The sequence below is a fragment of the Micromys minutus genome (genome assembly GCF_963924665.1).
Source record: "Micromys minutus genome assembly, chromosome: 1".
Classification (NCBI taxonomy): Eukaryota; Metazoa; Chordata; class Mammalia; order Rodentia; family Muridae; genus Micromys; species Micromys minutus.
The window spans coordinates 80,709,147-80,731,520 of NC_137969.1; the positions used below are offsets into that span (position 1 = coordinate 80,709,147).

Consider the following 22,374-nt stretch of genomic DNA (forward strand, 5'->3'; position numbering starts at 1 on the left):
GATCTCTAGTTGACCACTGTAAAAGACATACCCTCAGACTGTATCACTAGTAGCATGTTGCATGTTATCTTTTTAAAATTCAGACCTTAGTCTATTTATAAGGCTGTTCCATAATGACTAATTCTCAATCTGTAGGTGAACCCCCACATGGGTTGCCTATTTTCCCACATACCAGATATTTATTTACATTATGATTCTGAGCAGTATCAAAATTACAGTTATGAAGTAGCAATGAAAAGAATTTTATGGTTGGGGTCTGGTCACCACAATATGAGGAACTGTATTAAGAGGAGGCAGCATTGGAAAGGTTGAGCTATAGGTGATAAAAATAGATGAAGTTTGAGGACTAATTTTTATGTTTGTTAAAAAATATTTTATTATTGATTTATGTGTGTGTTGTGCCTTTATGTGAATGGGTATGTGGGTCCCTGCAGAAGCTGGAAGAGGATGCTGGATACCTGAAACTGGAGTTAGAGGTCATTGATAGCTTTCCAAAAGGGGTGCTGGGAACCAAACTGTCATGCTTTGCAGCAGCACCAGGCACTCCTAACCACTGGGATAGTTGCCAGGCACTAGTTGTGGTTGTTGTTGCTTATCTTCTTCCTAACTTGAGGTAATACATATGAGTCAATAACTGAGCACATGAAAAGCCTATGTGACAGAAGACAGGAAAGAAAAATAAAGGAGGCCCAATTATAGCACTTAGATTATTTGTCTGTATATGTATGTGCTTTTGTGAGTTATGTTTACCACCACATGTGTGCAAGTGCTAGAGAAGGCCAAAAGAGGGTGTCAGGACCCCCAGAACAAACAATGCCAAACATCCAATAATACTAAAATAGTAGGTAGTAGTTCAGGACCAGAGTTTGGAGCCAGACTTCATAGAGTTAAATGAGCCCCCAACCTGCTATATGACCTTGGGTAAATCACTTCTTCTCTATGCCAGTTTCTTTGCCTGGACAGGCAGGATAATAATCGTGTCTGCCTCATTAATGGCAAGCTCAAAGAATGAACTCATACAAGGCCTACAGCAGTCAGTGCCTGGCTATGCTTGCTGGTCCTGTAGGGATGTGGTAAAACTACTGCTCTCCAGGGGGACAGATGCTAAGTTCAGTCTGTTTGCAATTTCCTGTAGGTTTGCTTTGAATTTCGCCACTTAAATGAGTAATCTCTCTGTCTTTATTCTTCAAATGGTTCTTATACTTTCCTTGCAGAAGTCAGAAGACCACACCCTAAGCTGAGGAATCCTCATTAAGCTCTTTAAAAGCAGAGGCTGCCCTTGTCTTAATCAGCAGCCAGCCTGGTGTGTAAGCCTGGCTTGCACAGTAGCTCTTAGTGACTGTTGCAGGGCCTGTGAGGTAGACAGCAGCAGGTCTCTGTGATTGGGGCTCTTGGAACTCCTCCCTCCAAACTCTGGCCTTGGCTATCAGTTCCTCTCCTCTCTCTGATCCAAACTGAATGAAGCCCCTCTAACAGGTGTCCTTTATGGACCTGTGCAGCTATGTGGTTTCCCATTCTATTCTGACATCTTGACTCCTTAGTTTTAACAAAGGGCCTAGATTTTTCATTCTACACTGTATTAATAACTGTGTAGCCCCTCCCATCTGTGTTCATTGTCCCCACACCTGGGATGCTCTTCCTGCCCACTTAGGATTGTCTGCCTTACTTCTTAGAGAAGCAGTCAAAAGGAGAGCTATGCATTATCCCTCCAGGGTCACTCCTCCCTCAGCAATATACTAACTTCATAAATAAATATAGTATATATTTTAATTGTATGATTATTGGGATGGTTAGGCCTACAGCATAGTGATAGGCAATAAATATTGGTATAAGGAATGAATGAGTAGATGATTTGAGTACTGTGGGGTGTGTGTGTTTATATTTTTGCTTTGAAAGACAAAGAAGGAAAATTGATGCAAGTTCATGGCAGGCCTGATCCACATAAGTGTCAGGCTAGCCAGTCTTACATAGAAACACTGTGACTCAAAAACAATAAATAAAATAAAATAAAAGCAACAGCAGCAGTAGCCGCAGCAACAACTCTCAACGCTCCAAACCTTTAAAGCTGTATAAAGTAGCAGTACTGTTGGTGCAGTTTAGTGATGACTGCTAGCTTTACTTCTTTTCTTTAAAGGTGGATGGAGCGGTAAAGTTGCTCATTTTTCTTTCCAGCTACTTATCACTGTTCACCTGAGATGGTAAAATTGTTTATGTTGTCTTACACATTAGCTTCAGTTAAATTTCTCATAGCATAAGCATCTATATAGCCTTTAGAGTGTTTGTAGATACTTTCAACAAGAAATCTCTTCTTGATCTAATTGCCAATAACAACTTCCGCTTTCTTAGCATCCTGTGTTTATTTGCAAAGTTAGTACATTGCTGCTACAGTGCTTGTCAGGTTAAATACAGAGAACAGTCTCCCCCTTGACTCCTGGTCATTCCTTCTCTCTTCTCATTCTCTAGCTTCAAATACTTGATTAGCTCACTCGTGATGCCCAGCTGTACTGACTTCCTCTACTTTATGGGATTAAACCAGTGCCATCCAACATATATTCAAATTTAATGCAATATAATCCAATTTGTAATCTTAATTTCTAGAACTTGATAGTCATTCTTTTATTCTCCAAACACTATACTGAAATTTCTTTTTTAATTTTTTTATATACATTGGTGTTGTGCCTACATGTATATTCGTATGAAGGTAGCAGATTGCCTGGAACAGCAGCTACAGACAGTTGTGAGCTGCCATGTGGGTACTGGGAATTGAACCTGGATCTTCAGAAAGAGTAGCCAGTGCTCTTAACCACTGAGTTCTCTCCAGCCCCAATCTTAAATTTCTAAGCAATATATTTCTAACCCAGAAGTCCTTTAAAAATGGAATTTTACTTGAGAGGTTATAGTAGATTTTTGAGTACTTCTTCTAAAACAGAAATCAAAGCATTCAATATGGTATACCAGCTTAAGATAGTACTACTTCTTAATTTTGCAAAGTGAAAAAGAATTAGAATTTTAATAATTTAGCTCCAGATTGAGGATAACCAATATAGTCACAGAATATTTATTGCTTAATTTAGAAGCAGACTAAATGCTTTCTTCCTCACTTTGAAGTGCAAAGAATCCATGAAAGAGATTTAAAAACAATAAAAATTCCACAGCATCTATTGCCTTCTGGGACTGGAGGAAAAAAACCTAGCATTACTTATATAAATTAGTACAGTATGGAGTAGAAATAGAAAGAAATAAATGTAAGAAATGATACACAAAGAAGGGCATTCTCAAGGTACGTTCTGGCAACAGAAGCTGTCCATCTAAGAACTGACGGAGCCCAGCACCAGTCGGTAAATCACCCTTGCTCTAAGCTGCAAATCTCTTGGCTCGTTTATGCTCTCAATGCCGGCTTTTCTTTTCTTTTCTTTTTTTCCAGAAAGCTGTGACTAAAGAAAATATACTGTTTCAGCTTGCCTCCTCTTAACACTTTATGGAATTTTAAGCAAGTTTCTCCCAGAATTAAACTCCTTTCTTAACTACTTCTGAGACTTCTTGACCTTCTTTTTTTCCAGCTTGCCTAGAAAAATCAGAGGAAAGGTGTTCATAGGGTTTGTTTATGCCATGTTTTGGCAAGAATCTGAGGTTCGTAATCTTCTTCTGCTCAGGAATTAAAATAACTATGTCCATCTTTGAGTCGAGTAGCTCAGTTAGTTGTGTACATACACACACACACACACACACACACACACACACACACACACACACACAAATTGCTTTTTAGAATAATAAAATATGCAGTGTGCCTAGCAGGAATTGTTTTTCCCTAAACCCTTTGACTACATATCTTTTTCAGTCAAAAAATTAATTTTACCCCATACTTTCAGTGTATGTATTCATTTAATATATTCAATAAATTATGCTCCTCTACTATAATGAAATAGGCACTAATATAGCCATGTTTGTAATATGGGATAAAAACTTCACAGGACAAATCATCATGATCACCTTTTGACTTTACCAAAGTGTGACATGAGGAAAATACAGATCAGGATTCAGTGGGCCACCAGACCCTTGTCAAGTCTTTTTGCTAAGTGTAGTGGAAAGCAACTGAAAATTTTTAGGGGACACAATACCTTATTTGCTTCTGAAAAAAAAAGTTGCAGTGAAATATTTCTACAAGAGCACCAAGACACCAAGACTAGTTTGGCGGTTATGCAATAGTTTCTGAGGAGAGAAACAAGGTGTTGAACCAGGGCCCTGCCAATGAGGCTTAGAGAGGGAAGCAAGCATAGCTCTCACATATTTGATACTAGTGAAGGAGGAAGTCAAGGTCACTTTTGAGTGACTAACATGAGCTTCCCGATAGAAGATGAATAATGGGAAAAAAGCATGCTTGAGAGTAGGGGTGAGGAATGAGTACAGGTTTAGTTTCTCATATGGGAACCACCTAAATACCCAAATGATTTTTTTTTTTTTTTAGCCTTTGAATATGTGGTTAAGTACAGTGGAAGTTCTAAACCAGTGTTTTAGGTAGGGTTACCATTGCTTTGATGAAACACAAAGACCCAATCAAGTTGAGGAGGAAAGGGCTTATTTTGGTTTACACTTCCATATCACTGTTCATCACTGAAGGAAGTCAGGAAAGGAATTCAAGCAGGGCAGGAACCCAGAGGCAGGAGCTGATATAGAGGCCACAGAAGGGCCTACTGGCCTTCACTTCACGGCTTGCTCAGCCTGCCTTCTTATAGAATCCATGAACTATCCCAGGAAGGGCACAATGGGCTGGGCCCTCCCCTATTAACGACTAATTAAGATAATGTCCTACACTCTAATGGAGGCATTTTTTTAAACTAATGTTCCCTCATTACAGATGACTCTAGCTTCTGTCAAGTTGATATCAAATTAGCCTACACAACCATAAACTATAAATTTGGATATTTTCAACATACAGATAATACAGAAATCTTTTACTTCGAGAATTATTTACTGATAAGAAAGTTTTATAATAGAAGTGCTAAGGAATTCCACAAAAAAATAGTTTGTTAAATCTAAGATGACAGAAAAAAAATAGAAATGGGCAGGTAAATGTAATTATAAAATGTAGATCTCCTAAAGCTCTTGTAGCTTCAGTACTAGACAGCTGATATTTAAACAGGGCAAAGAAAATTGAAATCAATATTTCAGGAGCTCTCAGAAGTATGTCACATTCTATAAAGAATAGTAAACACCCCAGAATTTTCCACATACAATTAATCAGTCTTTAGGCATGAGTAATTAGGAAGAGGGAAGCACGTTTAGTGCCATAGGTTGTCACTGTGAATTGAAGAGGAATCACTTAGCAAGTTGGTTGCCTTGTGAGTTAGAGTTAGAAGAAAAGAGCACATTCCTTTTCTCTCCCCTCTTACATTATTGTGGTCCATAAGCATTAGAGGTGGACTGACAATCTTTTACAGGCTCTAATGGTTTGTTGATTTTATTTCTTAATCCTGTGGATAAAATATCATTAACGAATGTCCCATTTCTCTTACTCTTAAAAGCATAAAGAGTTAAAGTAGTTTGTGTTGCTGTCTAATATGAAGAGGACCAAGGTGACACCCATAGGACAAGTTCTCTTCTTGGGCATTTCTTGGCTCCTGTCCATGGTCTCTCTGGTCCTTTAATTTACAAACTGTTGAAAACTAACTGTTATAACTCTGGTAATCACTGACCCACTTAGTATCCAGATTGATACTTTCTTGCAGAAGTGTCTAAGACCCTATATTAGAAATATTTTCAGGTCTCTCAAAATATATTTTATGTCTGTTCTCTTCATCCAGCGATTAATATATGAAATGGAATGGTTTATTGATCCTAGAACCCAGAACATTTGCTTTGAAAATATTAACCTGTGTCTATGGTGGTTTGAATGAGAATGGCCCAAATAAGCTTATATGTTTGAGTTCTTAGTTACTGTGGAGTGCAACTCTTTGAAAGGATTACAACAGTGGTTCTCAACATGTGGCTCATGACCCATTTGGGAGTTGAATGAATTTCACAGGGTCTCATCAGATATTCTGATATCAGATATTTATATCATTACTCATAACAGTAGCAAAATTAGTTATGAAGTAGCAATGAAAATAATTTTATGGTTAGAGGTCATGACAACATGAAGAACTGTATTAAAGGCTCACAGCATTTAGGAAGGTTGAGAACTACTAGATTAGAAGGATTAGGAGGTGTGACTTTGTTAGAAGAACTGTATCCACTGGGAATGAACTTTGATGTTTCAAAAGCTCATGCCAGGCCCAGTGAGTCTCTCTTTGCTTTGCCTGTGGGTCAGGATATGGCTTCCAGGTACTGGTCTAGTGCCATGGGACTACTATCCTCCTACCATGCTCCCAGCCACGATGGTATCTGCTGGAACTATAAGCAAGCCCCGAGTTAAATCCTTCTTTCATATGAACTGCCTTTGTCATGGTGTCTTCACCAGCAGTAGGATAGTGACTAAGAAAGGGTTCTATCAGCTTTTTACTTTAGCTTACTAAGCAGAGATTAATACTGCCATCTTTTGCATACATTAATAATTTTTAAATTATTTTAATATTGGGAGGTGCCATGGCTTGTGCTTAGACCTTCATTCATTGTAGGCTGGCACTCTGCTAATGAGATATATTGGTTTTTATTTGTTTTGAGACAGGGCCTCACTAAGTTGTTTAGGCAGACTCTCAGCTGTCTCTGTACCTCAGGCATGTCTTGGACATATAAATTTAGGCCTGTGCCACCGAGTCTGGTAAGTTTTTTAAAACTATCTTTCAATTATAAAAGAAATAAATTTCTCAAGCTTTCTGTAAGTAGCTTTTACAAATGATTGGCCCAACGTTAATTTTTTTTTATTCTGGCAATTTTTATTAAAATTTTAATTTAGAATATTAAAGCAATATAATATGATTTGTTTGTTCAAATATTACAGATTTTTCAAAAACTTCCTTTGATGTGTATAAATTAAGAAAGCATATATTATACTCTATATGATTTTCTACAGGGACATTTCATAGCAAGGTTTAATGTTAACATTAGTTCTACACACTCAGTGGCAACTGGCTGAGGCAGCTGGTAAATGCTTCTGAAACACACAGGAGTCATTGTCTTACTCAGGGGAACTGAGGTCTTCTGTAAAACCATGCTCCTGAAAGGCTGAGGAAAGTGTAATGAGCTGTTAGTACTCTATGCAGAAAACACACGGGTTCCGTGAACAGCAGCTTCACTCTCTCAGGCCCGTGGTCAGAAGCCTGAGAGCCTTGTATTGGTTCTGCACAGTGGTACCCGTGTCTTCATACTGCAGCACACTGCCAGCATATTTGCAGTACTTCTGAGCTCTAGCAAAGTCTTCTGGGGTCAGGTGGCTATCCCCGTGGAAAGCTGTGTACAGGTCAAGATCAGTGGCTGGAACGGCTGGGACAGTCTGTGTGTGGGCTAGGCTGGGCTGGACAGTCTTACTTGTCCCACCTGTGCTGTGTGGCACTTCTGAAGGGGTATTGGCTGGACCATGTGCACCTGGAGGAATCTGTATCCCACTGTAGCTGCCTGTTGCCAAGTTGCTTGGGTCGTACGTTGAAGATGGCAATGGCTGAGGTGAGTGAGTGGGCAGAGAAGTTGTGCCAACATCTTCATTTTCTTCAACATGGTTTTCTTCCTCTATTCCAACAGGGCCCACTTGAGGAGTCTCCCCATTCTTTGAGCAGTTATGAATATATGTTGCCGTCCACCTTGTTTACTTTCTGTGTCTTACATTTTCATCTATGAGTTCACCAGACACTGTGATGACATCAATTAAAAGGCTGTCAGTGTAGAAGGACGTGACCATGTCTTTGTAAAATCGTCCAGCTCAATCTTCATTGTCTGTATACAAGAACATTTTTAAAGCATAATTTTCCAAATGGGCACAGCCAACTATTTCTTGAGTAACAGCTACATTATCCCCCAGCTGTTTCTCAAGAGTAGTTGGCCACCGTGGTGTCCCCCTTGTCAGGCTCTTGCACCATTCTCACATGGTGCTGCATGCTCTTGAACTGTGCAGGCAGCAGTGGCAGCAGGGCCATCTCCACTCCCCCAGTGTTACTTTTTAAAACAATTTATTTATTTGTATTTTATTTACATGAATATTTTATATACATATATGTATGTTCTTCAGTGCATTGCTTGGTACCTGTAGAGACAAGGAGAAGGCATCAGATCTCCTGGAACTGGACTTACAGATAGTTGTAAGCTGCCTTGTGCATTCTGGGAGCTGAACCCAGGTTCTCTGCAAGAGCAGCACATGCTCTCAATCTCTGAAGCATCTCTGCAACCCTCAATATTACTTTTAAGCACAGGACAAATGGTATCTTCTTATTGAAGGAGGAAGTGTACCCAAAACAAGCATAGTGAGAATCCTCTTCACTGAGGTGCTTCTTCCTCATGACCTTGCACAGGACAAATTTCCTCTTGTTTTACTTTGTACCTTTTGATTATCTGTTGATGTGTAGTAACCAGATGCGTGTGGCCTTATGTCTCCCGAGTAGCCCTGTCTTGTGTTGTAGGTGAGAGAGAAAGGTACATGTGGCTGCTGAGGACTCCTCTCTGCCTATTTCTGACCGTTCACTTGCTGCCCAGCCTGCTGCCTGCTGCCTCTTCTCGTTCTCATGTGTAAATTCTGAATAACTTGCCTCAGAGTCCTGCAGAGACTTAAGTGCTGGCATTTCTAGGTTACCACTTTAAAGCTGCTAGAAAAAGTTTTCACCTGAAATTATGCCATACATTTTTTAGTGCCAATTACTGCTAGTCAAAACCAACAGAATAGTGGTTTAGCATTTAAAGGCACTTTTGACCCTAGGAACCTTCTTGGTGGAAGGAAGAAAAAAACAGTTTCTGCAAGTTTTCCTTTTATCTTAGACATGCAGCTTTCTTTCATCTTTCTCTCTAAATGAACCAGGAAAATAAAAGTAACTTTTAAAAGCAGAAGGAAAAAGCAGGATATGGTAGCATTCATGTGTAATCCCAGAATATCAAAGGTAAAGGCCATCATTGGTCACATAGTGAGTTTGAATACAGCCTGGGGGTGCAGAGTGAGCCCCTATCTCAGAGGGAACCAGACACTAGAATGTCATACTGAAAATCTTGCAGGCATCCTTTATTTATTAGCAGGCTAGCTAAGTAATTTGCACTGCAGATCCCATGTTTATTGTAGACCACTCAAACCTGCCAGCCCCAAGCTGAAATATCCTGCTTATTACAGTGAGAAGAGGGTATTGCTAACATTCATAAGTGAGATCAATGGAGCCAGGGATGCCTGGGCATTTGGTGGAATATGTACAAAGCTCATCCTACCTGCTGCATGTAGGTCAGAGGTAGAGTGCTTGCCTAGCATGGGCAAGACATTGCATCCTGTCTTCAGCATCTATGGGTGTAAACAAAAGATCATACCATTTATGTTGTGTGTGCTAGGCTGGAAATCTCCATGAGTATTTTATCATGTGTTGTTTCTTTCTCTCTGTTAATATTTTTCCTTAAGTTAATATAGCAGTTGCATTTTTGTTACTTAAGAATGCTGTTGTTGGGGCTAGAGAGAGTACTGGTTGCTCTTCCAGAGGACCTGTGTTGGACTGATTGCCAGAATCAACATAGAAGCTCACAACTGTAACTCTAGTTTCAGAAGATCAAGGCTCCTTCAAGGGTTGAGGGCACCAGACACATACATGATACACAGATGTACGTGCAGGCAAAACACCCATCCACAAAATAAAATAAAAAGAAGTTGGTTGTCCAATAAGTAATTAGCCCAAATTTAAGATCGGTGATGTTGGTAAGCACTTGAACTTCTAAACATGCAAAGATTGACTGCATTTTTGATAGGGAAATTTAACTAAATCATAATTATAATACAAATACATATTTAAAAATTTCAGCCATGCAATGTGTATTAAGGTGCATACCACCACACTGATGGGGAAGTCAGAGGACAGCATTATAGAGTCAGTCATCTATGAGGCCTCTGGGATTTGAATGTAGGTTTCCAGGCTTACATAGCACTTTTACCCACTGGGCCATCTCACTGGCTTAAAGGGATATTTAATTCAAAATAATATACATAAAATTTAGGCCAGCTAATGACTCAGAAATATGGGCTAGTGAATGACTTGATGGGTAAAGATGTTTGTCACCAAAGCTGGCAACTTGAGTTTGATCCCTGGGACCCACACATGGTAAAAGGAATAAACCAGCTCCCACACATTGTCCTCTGTCCCCACAAACACTGTGGGACACATGTGCAAGCACACACACACACACACACACACACACACATACAATAAATAAACTGTACTGTAATTTATAAGAGCCACAATACATGGGAAACTCAAATATTAATAAGTATTTAAAATAGATAATAAAGCAAAAAGGCAAATTAGTATCTTTTCATTATCTTTCATTAGTAAATTCAACACCATTACATCAAGCTTGTTTTTGGAATGAATAGAAACCAATTTTAGAAAAACTGCTTGACTACACCTAAAAATGAGAACTACACTTTTTCTGATGTAACCCATGTACTGTGGGTACCCATACCTGGCTTTTATTTCTTTGTTATTCTTAAGTAAGTGTTAGTCATACAAGCTCAGGTCTCATGCTTTATGCCACAAGCACTGTACCCACTGAGTCATCTGCACAGCATCAAAAAATACACTATTTAAATGAGGGGGGGTGACTGTGGAGAGTAAAGGAAGCTGAGTGTACATATTAAACATTCCTAATCTGGAATGCTCTAAAATTTGAAGCATTCTGACTATCACAAGTAGAAAATTCCATATCTGATTTCATATGGAAGGTCTCAGTCAAAATACAGATACAGGGTGTATACAGAGAGTTAGAGTACTAGCTGTAAAAACATGAGGACCTGAGTTAGGTCTTGGCACCCACTTCAAAGCTGGGCATGCTTGTACCCCCATTTGCAATCCTCGCACACTGGGGAATGGGCACAGGAGGACACACTGGTCTTCTCTCCATCCACTAGTCTAACTCAAGCCTCAGTCAGAGACACCATCTCAAAGGAATAAGGCTGAAAGTGACAGAACAAGACACCTAATAACTTCCTCTTGCCTTCACAAGTACATGTACAAGTGCACGCTCTTGTGTACACACACATGCTCACACGGAACACTGTACATGTGCTGTAACTGTTTAAATTACCTTCTAGTTAGTATATAACGTGTATATGGGACACAAATAAATTTAGTGTTACACTTGGATCCTATCTCCAAGCTTTACATATTTGCAAATGTCCAGATTTCAAAATCCAAGGCATTCTTACCTGTGCATTTCCTGTAAGGAACACACAAGCTGTATTCTTTTGCAGTCTTCCTCTCCAGTATCTCTGACTGAGGCTGGCATGATTGATGTGGAGAAAAGTAAGACGGCTGTGTGATGACTGCTCTCTAGTGCTCTTCCACCAGCCCTACCACTCCTCTCTGCTTACACTTCTCAGACTCCTTTCTTTATCATTTCCTGATTACAGCAGACTATGACTACTCTCATCAGTTAGCGGCAGGCCAGGGCATTAGTACCCGCAGTGAAGTTAATAAAGGTTCCTCAGTGGTTTTGAATTGATACCCACTAAGCAGCAGCATCTGGGAAATAAATAAAAAGACCTATTTGATTTAGTGTAGTGTCCTGGTCATCATACCGTGTTAGAGCCATGTTTCTCAACCTGTGGGTCGTGATTCCCACAGGGAGTCACATATCAGATATCCTGCATATCAGACATTTACATTATGATTACAGTTATGAACTAGCAATGAAGTAATTTTTGGTTGGGGTCACCACAGTCAATACAAGGAACCGTTTTAAAAGGTTGCAGTATTAGGAAGGTTGAGGGCCACACTTTTAGAGGGTGTGAAAGACATATTAAAAACGGAATGAAATAAAACCATAATGAAAATGCTCATGGAGATTGCTCAGTTCCTCAGCAGGACCTGGATGCCACTTTAGAAATACATAGCTAGTGTGATGAATGATCTGAAAGAGAAAGCCCAAAGGGACCACATGAATTTGCTCTTCAGTGGAGCTGCATGACCTTTAACTGTCATTTACTCTTCTAGTTTCATCTCCTGGCATTTGTAACATGAGGTATAACCATTTATAGTTTATTTTATAATGCACTTTTTCAGGCGGTTACATGAAAAGAAAGGGTGGGTTTTCTTTTTTCAATTTTTAAGTAACATGCATAGTAATTTATTTAATTCTGAAACGTTCATACAATTGTATCATTCTTGCTTTTAGCAAACATAAATACTGACTCCTGTTTGTAAACATTTAATGGTATAACTAATAGTACTTATTTTTTATAATATATTGTTTTAGTTCCCTCTTGATACTGTGGTAAATCACTATAAGTCAAGCAATTATAGGGACATGTGTATTACAGATTTGTAGGTTAGAAGAAAACATGAGTCTCAATGATCCAGAATAAAGGTATTCTCAGGACTGTGTGCCTTTAAGGGGTCCATATCCTTGATTTTTCTAGAATGTAAAGGCTGCTCACATTCCTTTACTGGGGGAATTCTGCTTCCCAAAGCCAGAAGCAGCAGTAGATTAGCCCTTTGGCAATAGTCACATCTCAGTGAAGTTGGAAAAATTCTCTTTTAATGATTCATGTAATTACACTGATCCTACCCAATAATCTAAAATATTTCCATCTCAGAGTCCTTATTTAGGCTTAGTCACATTTAAAAATCTGTGTGCACTGTACTGTAAAACAACATATTTACAGATTCTAGAATGATCTTGTAGGCAGTTTTGAGTAGCTATTTTTCTACTTTGACTTCTATTTTCCAAGTTGATTGCTTTCTTATAAAATAAGTATTTTTAAAAGTTGACTAAGAGGAAATGTAGTAAATAAAAGCGTATGAATGTGGGGGAAAGTTGGTGCTAGCATCAGTTACACTGGGATATATTTCACCCGGGAGGTGGCCACTATCCACACATGGCAGTCCAGAACAGGCCACGGGGATGCTTCAGCTGCATCCAGCAGAACTTTGTCACATGTGTTCAGCTTCATCATCCTTAAAAAAATAAATAAATAAAGGGTTGATGAGTGGTCAGGCAGTCTCCAAAGGTCTCGCCAGCTCTGTTTACCTACAGGGTAAATGGATACTTATTACACCAGTCTCTGTGTCATCCCAAGTACTGTGAGACATGTCTCTAACATGGATGATTCAAACTGGTTCTGTCTAAAGATGCTGTCCTCCCAGAGTGCAACTGGCATCCGGCATGTCAGCTCTTAACTGGATGTGTGTACACAGTTGCTGTAGCCCTGCCAGAGCTCGAATCAGTTTTATTTTCCTATTTGTTTAATTAAAATTCTTAAAATATAGCTTGGAAAATTAAATTCTAGGTCTTGATTGGCAGAGCCCTATACCTTGGAGCTGTATCTCCAGCCTTTTTAGACATTTTGAAATGAGTGCTTGTTGTCAGCTGTACTCATTCCTGAATTCAGCCAAACAGGAAGTTTTGGAAAGGTAGGAGTGTTCAGCTGCTGAATCAACACATACTGCAGCCATTCGGCCATGAAAGGAGTGCTCATTCTTAATAAAGTCTTCAAGTGAGAACCTCCATTAAATTGATTTTCCTTAAGGAGATAAACATAGTTGAGACAATAAATTCTTTCAATTTTAATATTTAGTTGGCCTTTTGTTCTTTTAATGAAAACTACATACTGAAGAGGTTTTCTTTTTCTCTCTCTTTTTTTTTAAGATTTATTTATTTACTTTGTGTGAGTATACTGTTGCTGACTTCAGACACACTAGAAGAATCCCTTTATGGATGGTTGTGAGCCACTATGTGGTTGCTGGGGAACTGAACTCAGGACCTTTGGAAAAGCAGTCAGTGCTTTTAACCACTGAGCCATCTCTCCAGCCTGAGGTTTTCTTTAATTCCTTTCTTCAGTTAGAAACTTGCAAATTTCTATATTCCGTTCCCTAAAACAACATAATTGTACTTATTCCTGAAGTGTAATATGAGTATGTGAAAACTCCATTTGCTTGATTACCTCACATATTCCAAGAGCCTCACATGAGCCTAGCTGACTCTTTCCTGTTTGTCCCCACCCCCCTTTGCATTGTACCAATTACAGGTGGATGTTTGGTATCGCCCAAGAGCACAAGATAAATAAACTTGGAAGGTTTCCTAGCAACACATTGCTCTGGGAACCTGTTCTGTTTCCCTGAAGAAAATGAAGCCAAACATGTTAGTGTCTCAGCCAGATGGGGGAAGGATTCACTTCCTGAGGGTGTTTAGTACATTTCAAATGTGTGTGTGTGTGTGTGTGTGTGTGTTTGAAAGTGTTAAATGCCTTTTGATTTTTTCCCCACATTGAAATGAAATTCTTTATATAAACAGTAAGCTTGAGGTTTTCATGTCAAATACTTGTTAATAGCTTGAAGATTTTTCAATGAATAAGCTTGCTATAAGTTATTGATTAATGGATCCACCGTAGAACTATATATAAAATACATTTGCATGAAGCTGATGCTTCACCTAGTCCCTGGTGGTATAGTAGTCCATCTACAAAACATGAAAGACTCTGATCCAGTCTTTCTTCTGGATTCTACTCCCTTTCACACTTGCCTTTGTGCCCTGTTCCCCGTTCCCTGCATCCTAGGTTAACTGCTGAAAACCAGACTTTTTCCTGCTTTCCCACAGCTCAGGGCAGTCTCAGCACCAGTGATATGCTACTTGATCTCCAGATTCTGTTTTCAGATTTCTGAACAAATGAGTGACATTGAGAAAACTGAAAGGAAAACATGTTGGGGAATATTATCAAAATGAAAAAGAAATGTTTTGCTATCACAGGCAACTGGCACTTTGCTTTCTGTTCAATCTAGTTGGTCACAGTATGCTAGGGAAAGTCACTGTTGATGAACTAATCAAGGATTAGTGAGTCTCATGACAAGATTCAGCAGTGGCTTTGCAGTTCAGTCATACCCTGGAGAATGTCCTTCCTTGATTGACTGGAAGATATATTTCTGCATGAGCCAGGTCAAAGTTCTCATAATGTTGTTATTGAATAGTTTGCTCTGTGTCTCAGGTTTGGACCATGTCTGTGAAAATTCCCGGTTGTGGTCCAAAGCAAATCTCTGCAGTGCATCAACCATGCTCTTGCTAGTGAATACTAGGGTAATCAGAAAGAAAAAACAGTGTCTGCTACCTGTTTACTAACACGCCTGGCCCGATAACAGGAAATTGACATTATTCTCACCCAAGAAAAGCCTATTTTCATGCGAGTTCTCTTTAGCCCTTCTATTTTCTAAATGTTCTATAGAGAACTTAACAAGAAGCAACTTGAGGCTTATGATGAGCCCAAGCCTTTCATAAGTATAGTGTCTGCAAAGGGGATAGACTTATCTTCCTTGCTTTGATTTGATTCCTCAAGAAGACAACAACATAGCATGTTTATAGTCTTTAAAACAACCCAGAATAAACTTTTCTTCAAGTCTTTTTAAGTTCTGGAATTAAGGGAATTATGATGTTTGAAAGAATTGTATATGGCTTAGAATAGGTCACTTCAGCACATGGAAGGCCCTGGGTTTGATCCTCAGCATCACTAAAAAGAAAATAGGTAATTTTTACTATACAATGATGAAAATAGACTTGATCTATCACATGGAACAGAGAAGAGTCCATACGTTAATTTTTACTGAGTAAGGTTTTACCAAAAATTTCTACTGCCCAAGAAGTGTTTTAGATACATTATCTATTTCATCATTTAATTCTCCTAAAACCTTTACCAGGTAGAGATTTATAAGTGGATAAACTATGTCAGACAACTAAGTATCTAGTTGTTGAAATATTATAATTAATAGGTAGTTCGATCCTGGTTTGTTTACTGAAAATTTCTGTGAGCTATATCCTATGTGGATTCTTAGAATTCTAATATTGAAAGGTTCTGATCTTTAGAGAAAAATGAGCAACTATCTCTTTTTTTGTTTTATCTTATAATAGGTTCTCACTCTCCAGCCCTGGCTAGCCTAGAACCTGTCAGACAAAGCTGTTCTCAGCCTCTAGGAGTTCTACCTGCCTCTGCCTTTAGAGCATACATTTTAACAGCTGTCTTTTGAAGATGACATAATTTTAGCAGAAAACAGATGAATTTAATTTTACTATTTTATTTGGTATAATCATCTTACATATTCAGGTTTCATTGTCAGACTTTGTAGTCTTTTTATTTTATGATAGTGTTACTCAGTTTTTTATTTTTTATAAAAAATGTGTTTCTCAGTATGGTACAATAAAGTATATGGAACAATAGCCAAAAATTAATAATATTATATTCATTCACAAAGTGCTGTGACATCAGCAGTATGGTTTTTGTAGGATTGGAAGAGAGCCACACACATTTCCTTATATACTGACCATAAGCACCTTTTGCCACAACAAGTTGAATGTTTATAACCTCAGCTACACTGTTTACAAAGTGTGTACTGGCCTGGCCTTCACAGGAAAAGCCTACTAGACCATTCTAGAATCTGGTTTTCACCCGTACCTTTGAGTTGGAAATGCACCTTTAGAATACTAGAAGCATAATTGGAAGACACTTTAAAAGTGCGTTTTTAATAAACAAAATAAGGTTCTTATCTAACATGTTCTTTTCCAAACACTGCAGGTACCAACCAAAAAGCTGAAGAAATATGAAAAAGAATACCAGGCAATGCGGGAGAACCAGCTGCAGCAGGAGGACCCAATGGATAGATACAAGGTATGGGGTACACTCAGTACTGACAGGGCAAAAAGGACCTCACTTCTCTAAGTGAGAAGTGGTGGTGAGGTCAGCTTCCTCTGCTGGACTCTGAACTATTCAGACATCGACAAGCTGACTGTGTGTGTCTTCGTTTTTGACTGACTCAGTCAAAAGTCAAGTATTCAACTATAATATTTCTTTTCTTTCAGTTTGTATATTTATAGGTAACTCCAGCTGTTGAATTTATACTGGGAATCTTCATGAGAAGCTGAAAGAAAGGGAAAAAGAAAGTGTCTTTCTGCATTCACAGATGAGGAAAAGTACTGTTAACAGTGCACAGTCACTTCCACAGAGACTGTTAGATGTGACTGCTCCAAGACTCTCAAGGATATCACACACTTGTCCCTGACTATATATAGCACATGTTAAAAATATAAATTTAGAACAAATAAAAACCAAAAGGTGTATCAAGCACAGTAATGTGTTTGTTGCAACATTTGATTTCCACAAACAGATCATAGGTAACAGTGACATTTGCATGTAGTTTGAGAATCAAAATTATTTCATTCATTTCTTCATTAGTTGAGGTATTTAAAAATTTTTCTCATCACAAACTTAAATGTTTTCAGTGGTAATTGACAGCATTGGCTATGACTTGTACTGTTGGTAAACAGTGATTTGCAATTTATTTTTTCCCTTGTAAAATGTTTTTCTCTTTCCACCTGTCTTAATTCTTTAGACTAATACAGATAGGTCAGAGTCCCTTCTCCCAACACTGATATCCAACCAGTGCCAAAATATCCTTTCAAGAAAGTGTTACAGTGGCATTCTTAATGGAGCCATGCTCACTGGGTGGCTTTTACTTCCATAACCAGAGTTGCCTTTGTGGGTAGAGAGGCATATGTTGGCAGTGGTCACACTGTGCATCTTGATTTTACTGCTAAATCTAACAGCAAGGAATGCTCATGGTCACAAAGGAGTATGGTGGACAGGATCTTGGGTTTCATAGTCAAACAAACACAAATCCTGGCTCTCTGAAAAAGGCACAGAATTTGGACTCTTAGATGAGGATTTTGGTACGTATGTTACTTGATCAGCATCTTGAGCTGCCATTGAACATTTCCTTGTCTGTAAATACATGGGCATGTATGATTTGTGGTGCGTTAGTGTGAGATTGAAGCTGTCATATGTTAAGTGCTCAAACATAATTGGTGTTTAATAAATGGTTATTGGTTTTTAAAGTCCACTGTCACAGATATTCAAGGCGTGACTAGGATAGTACCACCTTGCTTGGCTCTGGCTCTCCAGTCCTCCACAGATCATGTTCTGTTTCTCAGAACTGTGCTACCCTATGATCCTACATCAATCATGTATTTCTTCCCTTTCTCTAGAACTGGCTTGAAAAATGAAAATACCTCCACATATGGTTATGATCAATCACTGTTATGGGACTGTGGCTCGTAGGAAAGGTTTGATGCCTGTCTACCATTTGTCTTCTCAGTTAGTTTTAATGGCAGACCTGTGGTATAGATTCAGAGTAAAGGCCCTTTTATTGTTTGTTCATTTTAATTTTCAGAATGCTACCACCATTATAAATGAAGAGCTTTAAAATAAAAGAAAAGGAAACCCTAGCCCAAATTTACATAATTAAATAGACAGAAACTGAGCACAGTTTCTGACACTCTCTGTGATGGGACAGGAGCATCATTCACATCCAGGAGTTTAAAACCAGGAGCACAGTGGGACCTCCATCTAAAAACACAAGATAAAACAACAACAAAATCTCGTGGAGCACAAAGAGGCTGTACTACAACTGAACTATAGCTGCCCTACATCCTTTCCTGTTAAAGCAGACACGTATAAACATCACTTATAAACTGGCAGATTATTTGTACAGTTTTCACTGAGATAAAATCAAACTTTTAAAGATAGCTGTTTCGAGCTTCAGCATTGCAGGCTGTGTGGTTTTTCTATTGACAGGGTCTGGCTCTGTATTCCAGGCTGGTCTCCATCCTTATTTGCACGTCACACAACATTCATCACTGTTTCTCTTATATGATTACAGTTTTCTAATGTATTCTGTAATTAATATGTCTGTAACTTTTTAATAATGTGTAGGTATCAGTTTCAGTGATCTACTTGGTAAACCCACAGTCTTCAAATTATAATTACATTTCAAGTTTGTAATTGCCTGCATAGTTCAGGCCATCAGCAGATTTTTTTGACCCTTCAGACATAAGAAAGTTTGGTTTAAGAACTAAGTGAAAGGCTGGAGAGATGGCTCTGTCTGGTAAAGGCACTTGTTTCCAATTTCCTGGACCCACAAGTGGAAGGAGAAAACCCTGACCTTTACACTTAACTGTGGCATATATGTGCCCACACACATCACATTACACACAAATAAATTCATGGCAGCTGGCTGTGGTGGCACATGGCTTTAATCCAGCACTTCAGAGGCAGAGGCAAGTGGATCTCTGAGTTCAGGGCCAGCCTTGTCTTCAAAGTGAGTTCTAGGACAGGTAAGGCTACACAGAGAAAGAAGATCTTGACACTGGGAACTCACACCTGTTTAGTAACAATTCCTTCTTCACCATTGGAACTCATATTGCCTGAATGGTTATGTCAAACCCAGATTGTCATATGGCAAGAGTGTTGGGAAGACTGTGAGTATTTAGAAACAGAAGCAAAACCCAGAAATATCATACAACAAGCTGTACCAGTTTGGAGCTGTTATTTTTCCCAAACCTGACGATATTGAAGAAGGGTGGGTGCAGAAAAGGAAAGGTTGGCATGAGAGATCGGAGTGCGTCAGTTACTCTCAACAGTTGGACTTTTTGCTGTATAAATCTAAACAAGTGGCCTAGGAGTATACCTCAGGGGTGAGGCACTTGCCTAGTGTGTGTGGGATTATAGGTTCAATGCACTGCAGCCCCACCCCCACTTCATGCCTTGCCATCTGAGCTTGCTCTCTACCTATTACATTGTCAGTTTATATTGTTGAACTCACATGCAACAGTTCAGTCTCAAACCATGAATATAGAGAAGAAATGGTGTTGGTATAGATTTAAATTTGAAATTCTAAGCATGGGGTTCAGCATATGGGTAGTAGTGATGGCTAAACAGTTTCCTGTAACTGAATTGAATACTAACGTATGGTTTTTCAGACATGGTGAACAGCTGTAATGCTAGCACACAAGGGGCTGAGCCAGAAGGGCGAAGCGTTTGAAGCTCACTTGAGCTACACATTGAGATGATGTCTCAGCAATCCATCTTCAAATGACATGATTTTAGGCATGTGAATTATATCTGTAACCTAACTCAAGACAAATCAAGAATATTGGCCTCTAGACCAACCTCTTTCTCTTCTGTTCTTCCTTCCTTCCTTCCCTGGCTTTTGTTTGTTTGTTTATTGTGTAAGTATGTGTGTGCACATGTACAAGTGTGTGCAAGTGGGCATGGAGAACAAATGTCAGTGTATGGTGTCTTCCTAGAGCTCACTAATTTGGCTGGTCAGTGAGCTCACCACCGCTGCTCTGCTTGTTGTTGGTGGTTTGCTTGCTTCCTCTTCCTGTAGGTGCTGGAGACTCAAACTCGGTCTTAAGGTTTGCATTGCAAAGCACTTTACCAGCCGAGCCATTTCTCCAGCCCTACTTTATTTTATGTGAGATAATGTCCCCCAAATCCTGGGCTGGGCTTGAACTCTCCATGTAGCTGAAGATTATTATGTCAGACTTCTGAACCTCTTGCCTCTAATTCCTGAGTGTTGAGACTACAGGCATAAACTACCATGTCGAGTTTATATGATGCTGGGAACTGAACTTAGAATCCAGAACTTTGTGCATGCTAGGTAAGCACTCTGCCCTCTGAGCTCCTTACCCAGTCCTCCCATCATTTCTTTTGAGAGCCACAAGTAACCTGTATCAAAATACACTACTCATATAGGAGTCATACTTGTGCAGATTTTGTCAAAATTCAAGCTAATTACTGATTTTTGATTATTAATTTTCAGGTAAAATATTTGGAGTTCACACACACACACACACACACACACATACACATACACTGCCTATGCTGCCTAATCTAGCATCAAATTTGTATTGAAATCCAGTGAACCCTCAAACTGCTTGCAGTCTTTAGTGGAGTCTCTTTCTGCTTAACTCCATAAGATTCCAAAAGAGAGAAAGGAGACTTTCTGGAGAATGAATATACAGTATTATTTCTAAACCTTTATTATCCTCTTATTAACCTGATCATATGCCACACACACACATGTATATGTGTGTGTGTGTGTGTGTGTGTGTATACACATTTATTTTCAGTTTTGATTGAGTTCAAATGAGGTGAAATTTGAGCTATAGATGTGGTTAATGATGCCCCCAATATACATTTGTTAATAGGTATATCTGTTTTAGAACATTTACATATCAGTGATCAAAGCATAGAACAACGTTAGAGATCTGTATTCTTTTCATACACTGAGTACATGGATTGCTTTCAATGTGGGGAAAGAGCCTCAATGATATAGTCACTGGTGAAGCTTCTAGAGAACAGCAGCTCTCATCTACTTTTAGAGAAGGAAACACTCTTTCTCTTGTTTAATTAAGAGCTGCTGATGCTAATGTCGGTCAGCCCTTCAAAAACACAAGTAATTAATTAAAGTCAGTGAATGTCCCAAAGCAGAGTAAAAGCTACCCATTTTGTAGGGGAATATCCTAAGAAGAGTGTGGAATACTTAAACTGTTGGGCTTAAGACATGTATGGTGTCATCAACATATAATTTAGAGCTTAACTATCTAGCCATGGTCAATATGATTAAATAAAGAATGTTTAACTACCCTTGTGAGCTTAATTAGGCATAGTAAATTTTTAAAAGCCAAATAAATGTAAGTCAATTAGTAAGTCAGTGGTGAAGGGCTTGCCTAGCATGTGGAGGCCCCTGGACCTCCCCAGCACCACCAAACCAATCCAAATCTGAACAAAATATAATCCAGATAGAAATGATTCTTCTGGGCTGTAGAGTTTAAGCACAGTGCCTGCTTTTGCAGAGGTCTTGAGTTCAATTCCCAGTAACCACTTGGTGACTCATGATTATTTATAATGAGATGTAGCTCCTTCTTCTGGCCTGCAGGTATACATGCAGGTAGAACACGGTATACATAAATAAGTAAATCTTTAAAAACAACCCTCCCCCCAAAAAAAAAACTGGGCACCAAGTATTTCTAAATGACATGCCTTTATTGAAAAAAGGAAGAAATTATTTTTATAATGAGTTCTGTAAGTCCTACTAAGTTTTTCTTTCTTATCTGTAAAAGAGAAGGTGGAGGCTTTTATTTTGTTTTTGCATTAGTATGTTGGGCTTTTCCTTACTAATGGATGTCAAAAGAAGTAAAGTCACTGTGGAAAATGTTGATAAGTGTCATTATCTGTGCTACTTCATTCATAGCCATAGATACTGGCTTTGGCTTAGGGACTGTCCTGTCACCTCAGGTGCTAATGAGAGACAACAGACGTGAAGATGGCTTTTGTCTGCGATAAACAGAATTTGTTTATCATGATGCTAAGTTGCAGAAGGTCCCACCTTCTTCCCAGCCTGGATAACACTTCCCTGTCCTGTAGCTGCTGGGGACTGTAGCTAA

General features: G+C 38.9%; 1 protein-coding gene and 1 pseudogene across 5 annotated transcripts in view; one reads left to right on the plus strand and one right to left on the minus strand.

Moving 5' to 3' along the window:
- Positions 1-22,374, plus strand: part of RABGAP1L (RAB GTPase activating protein 1 like) — a gene marked incomplete at its 5' end in the record, with an annotated part of 560,236 nt that overhangs the window by 510,852 nt on the left and 27,010 nt on the right. For 3 of the 4 annotated variants that reach the window (XM_080920559.1, XM_080920561.1, XM_080920562.1), the window contains one exon: positions 16,664-16,756. In XM_080920559.1, coding sequence (XP_080776685.1) covers positions 16,664-16,756 — 93 coding nt within the window. Of the gene's footprint in view, positions 1-16,663; positions 16,757-16,947; positions 17,897-22,374 lie in introns of those variants that run through there. The other variant, XM_080920560.1, reaches the window with a different exon arrangement.
- LOC308435799 (vacuolar protein sorting-associated protein VTA1 homolog) lies at positions 7,232-8,069 on the minus strand (annotated as a pseudogene). The gene has a single exon. The product of its transcript is annotated as a vacuolar protein sorting-associated protein VTA1 homolog (transcript).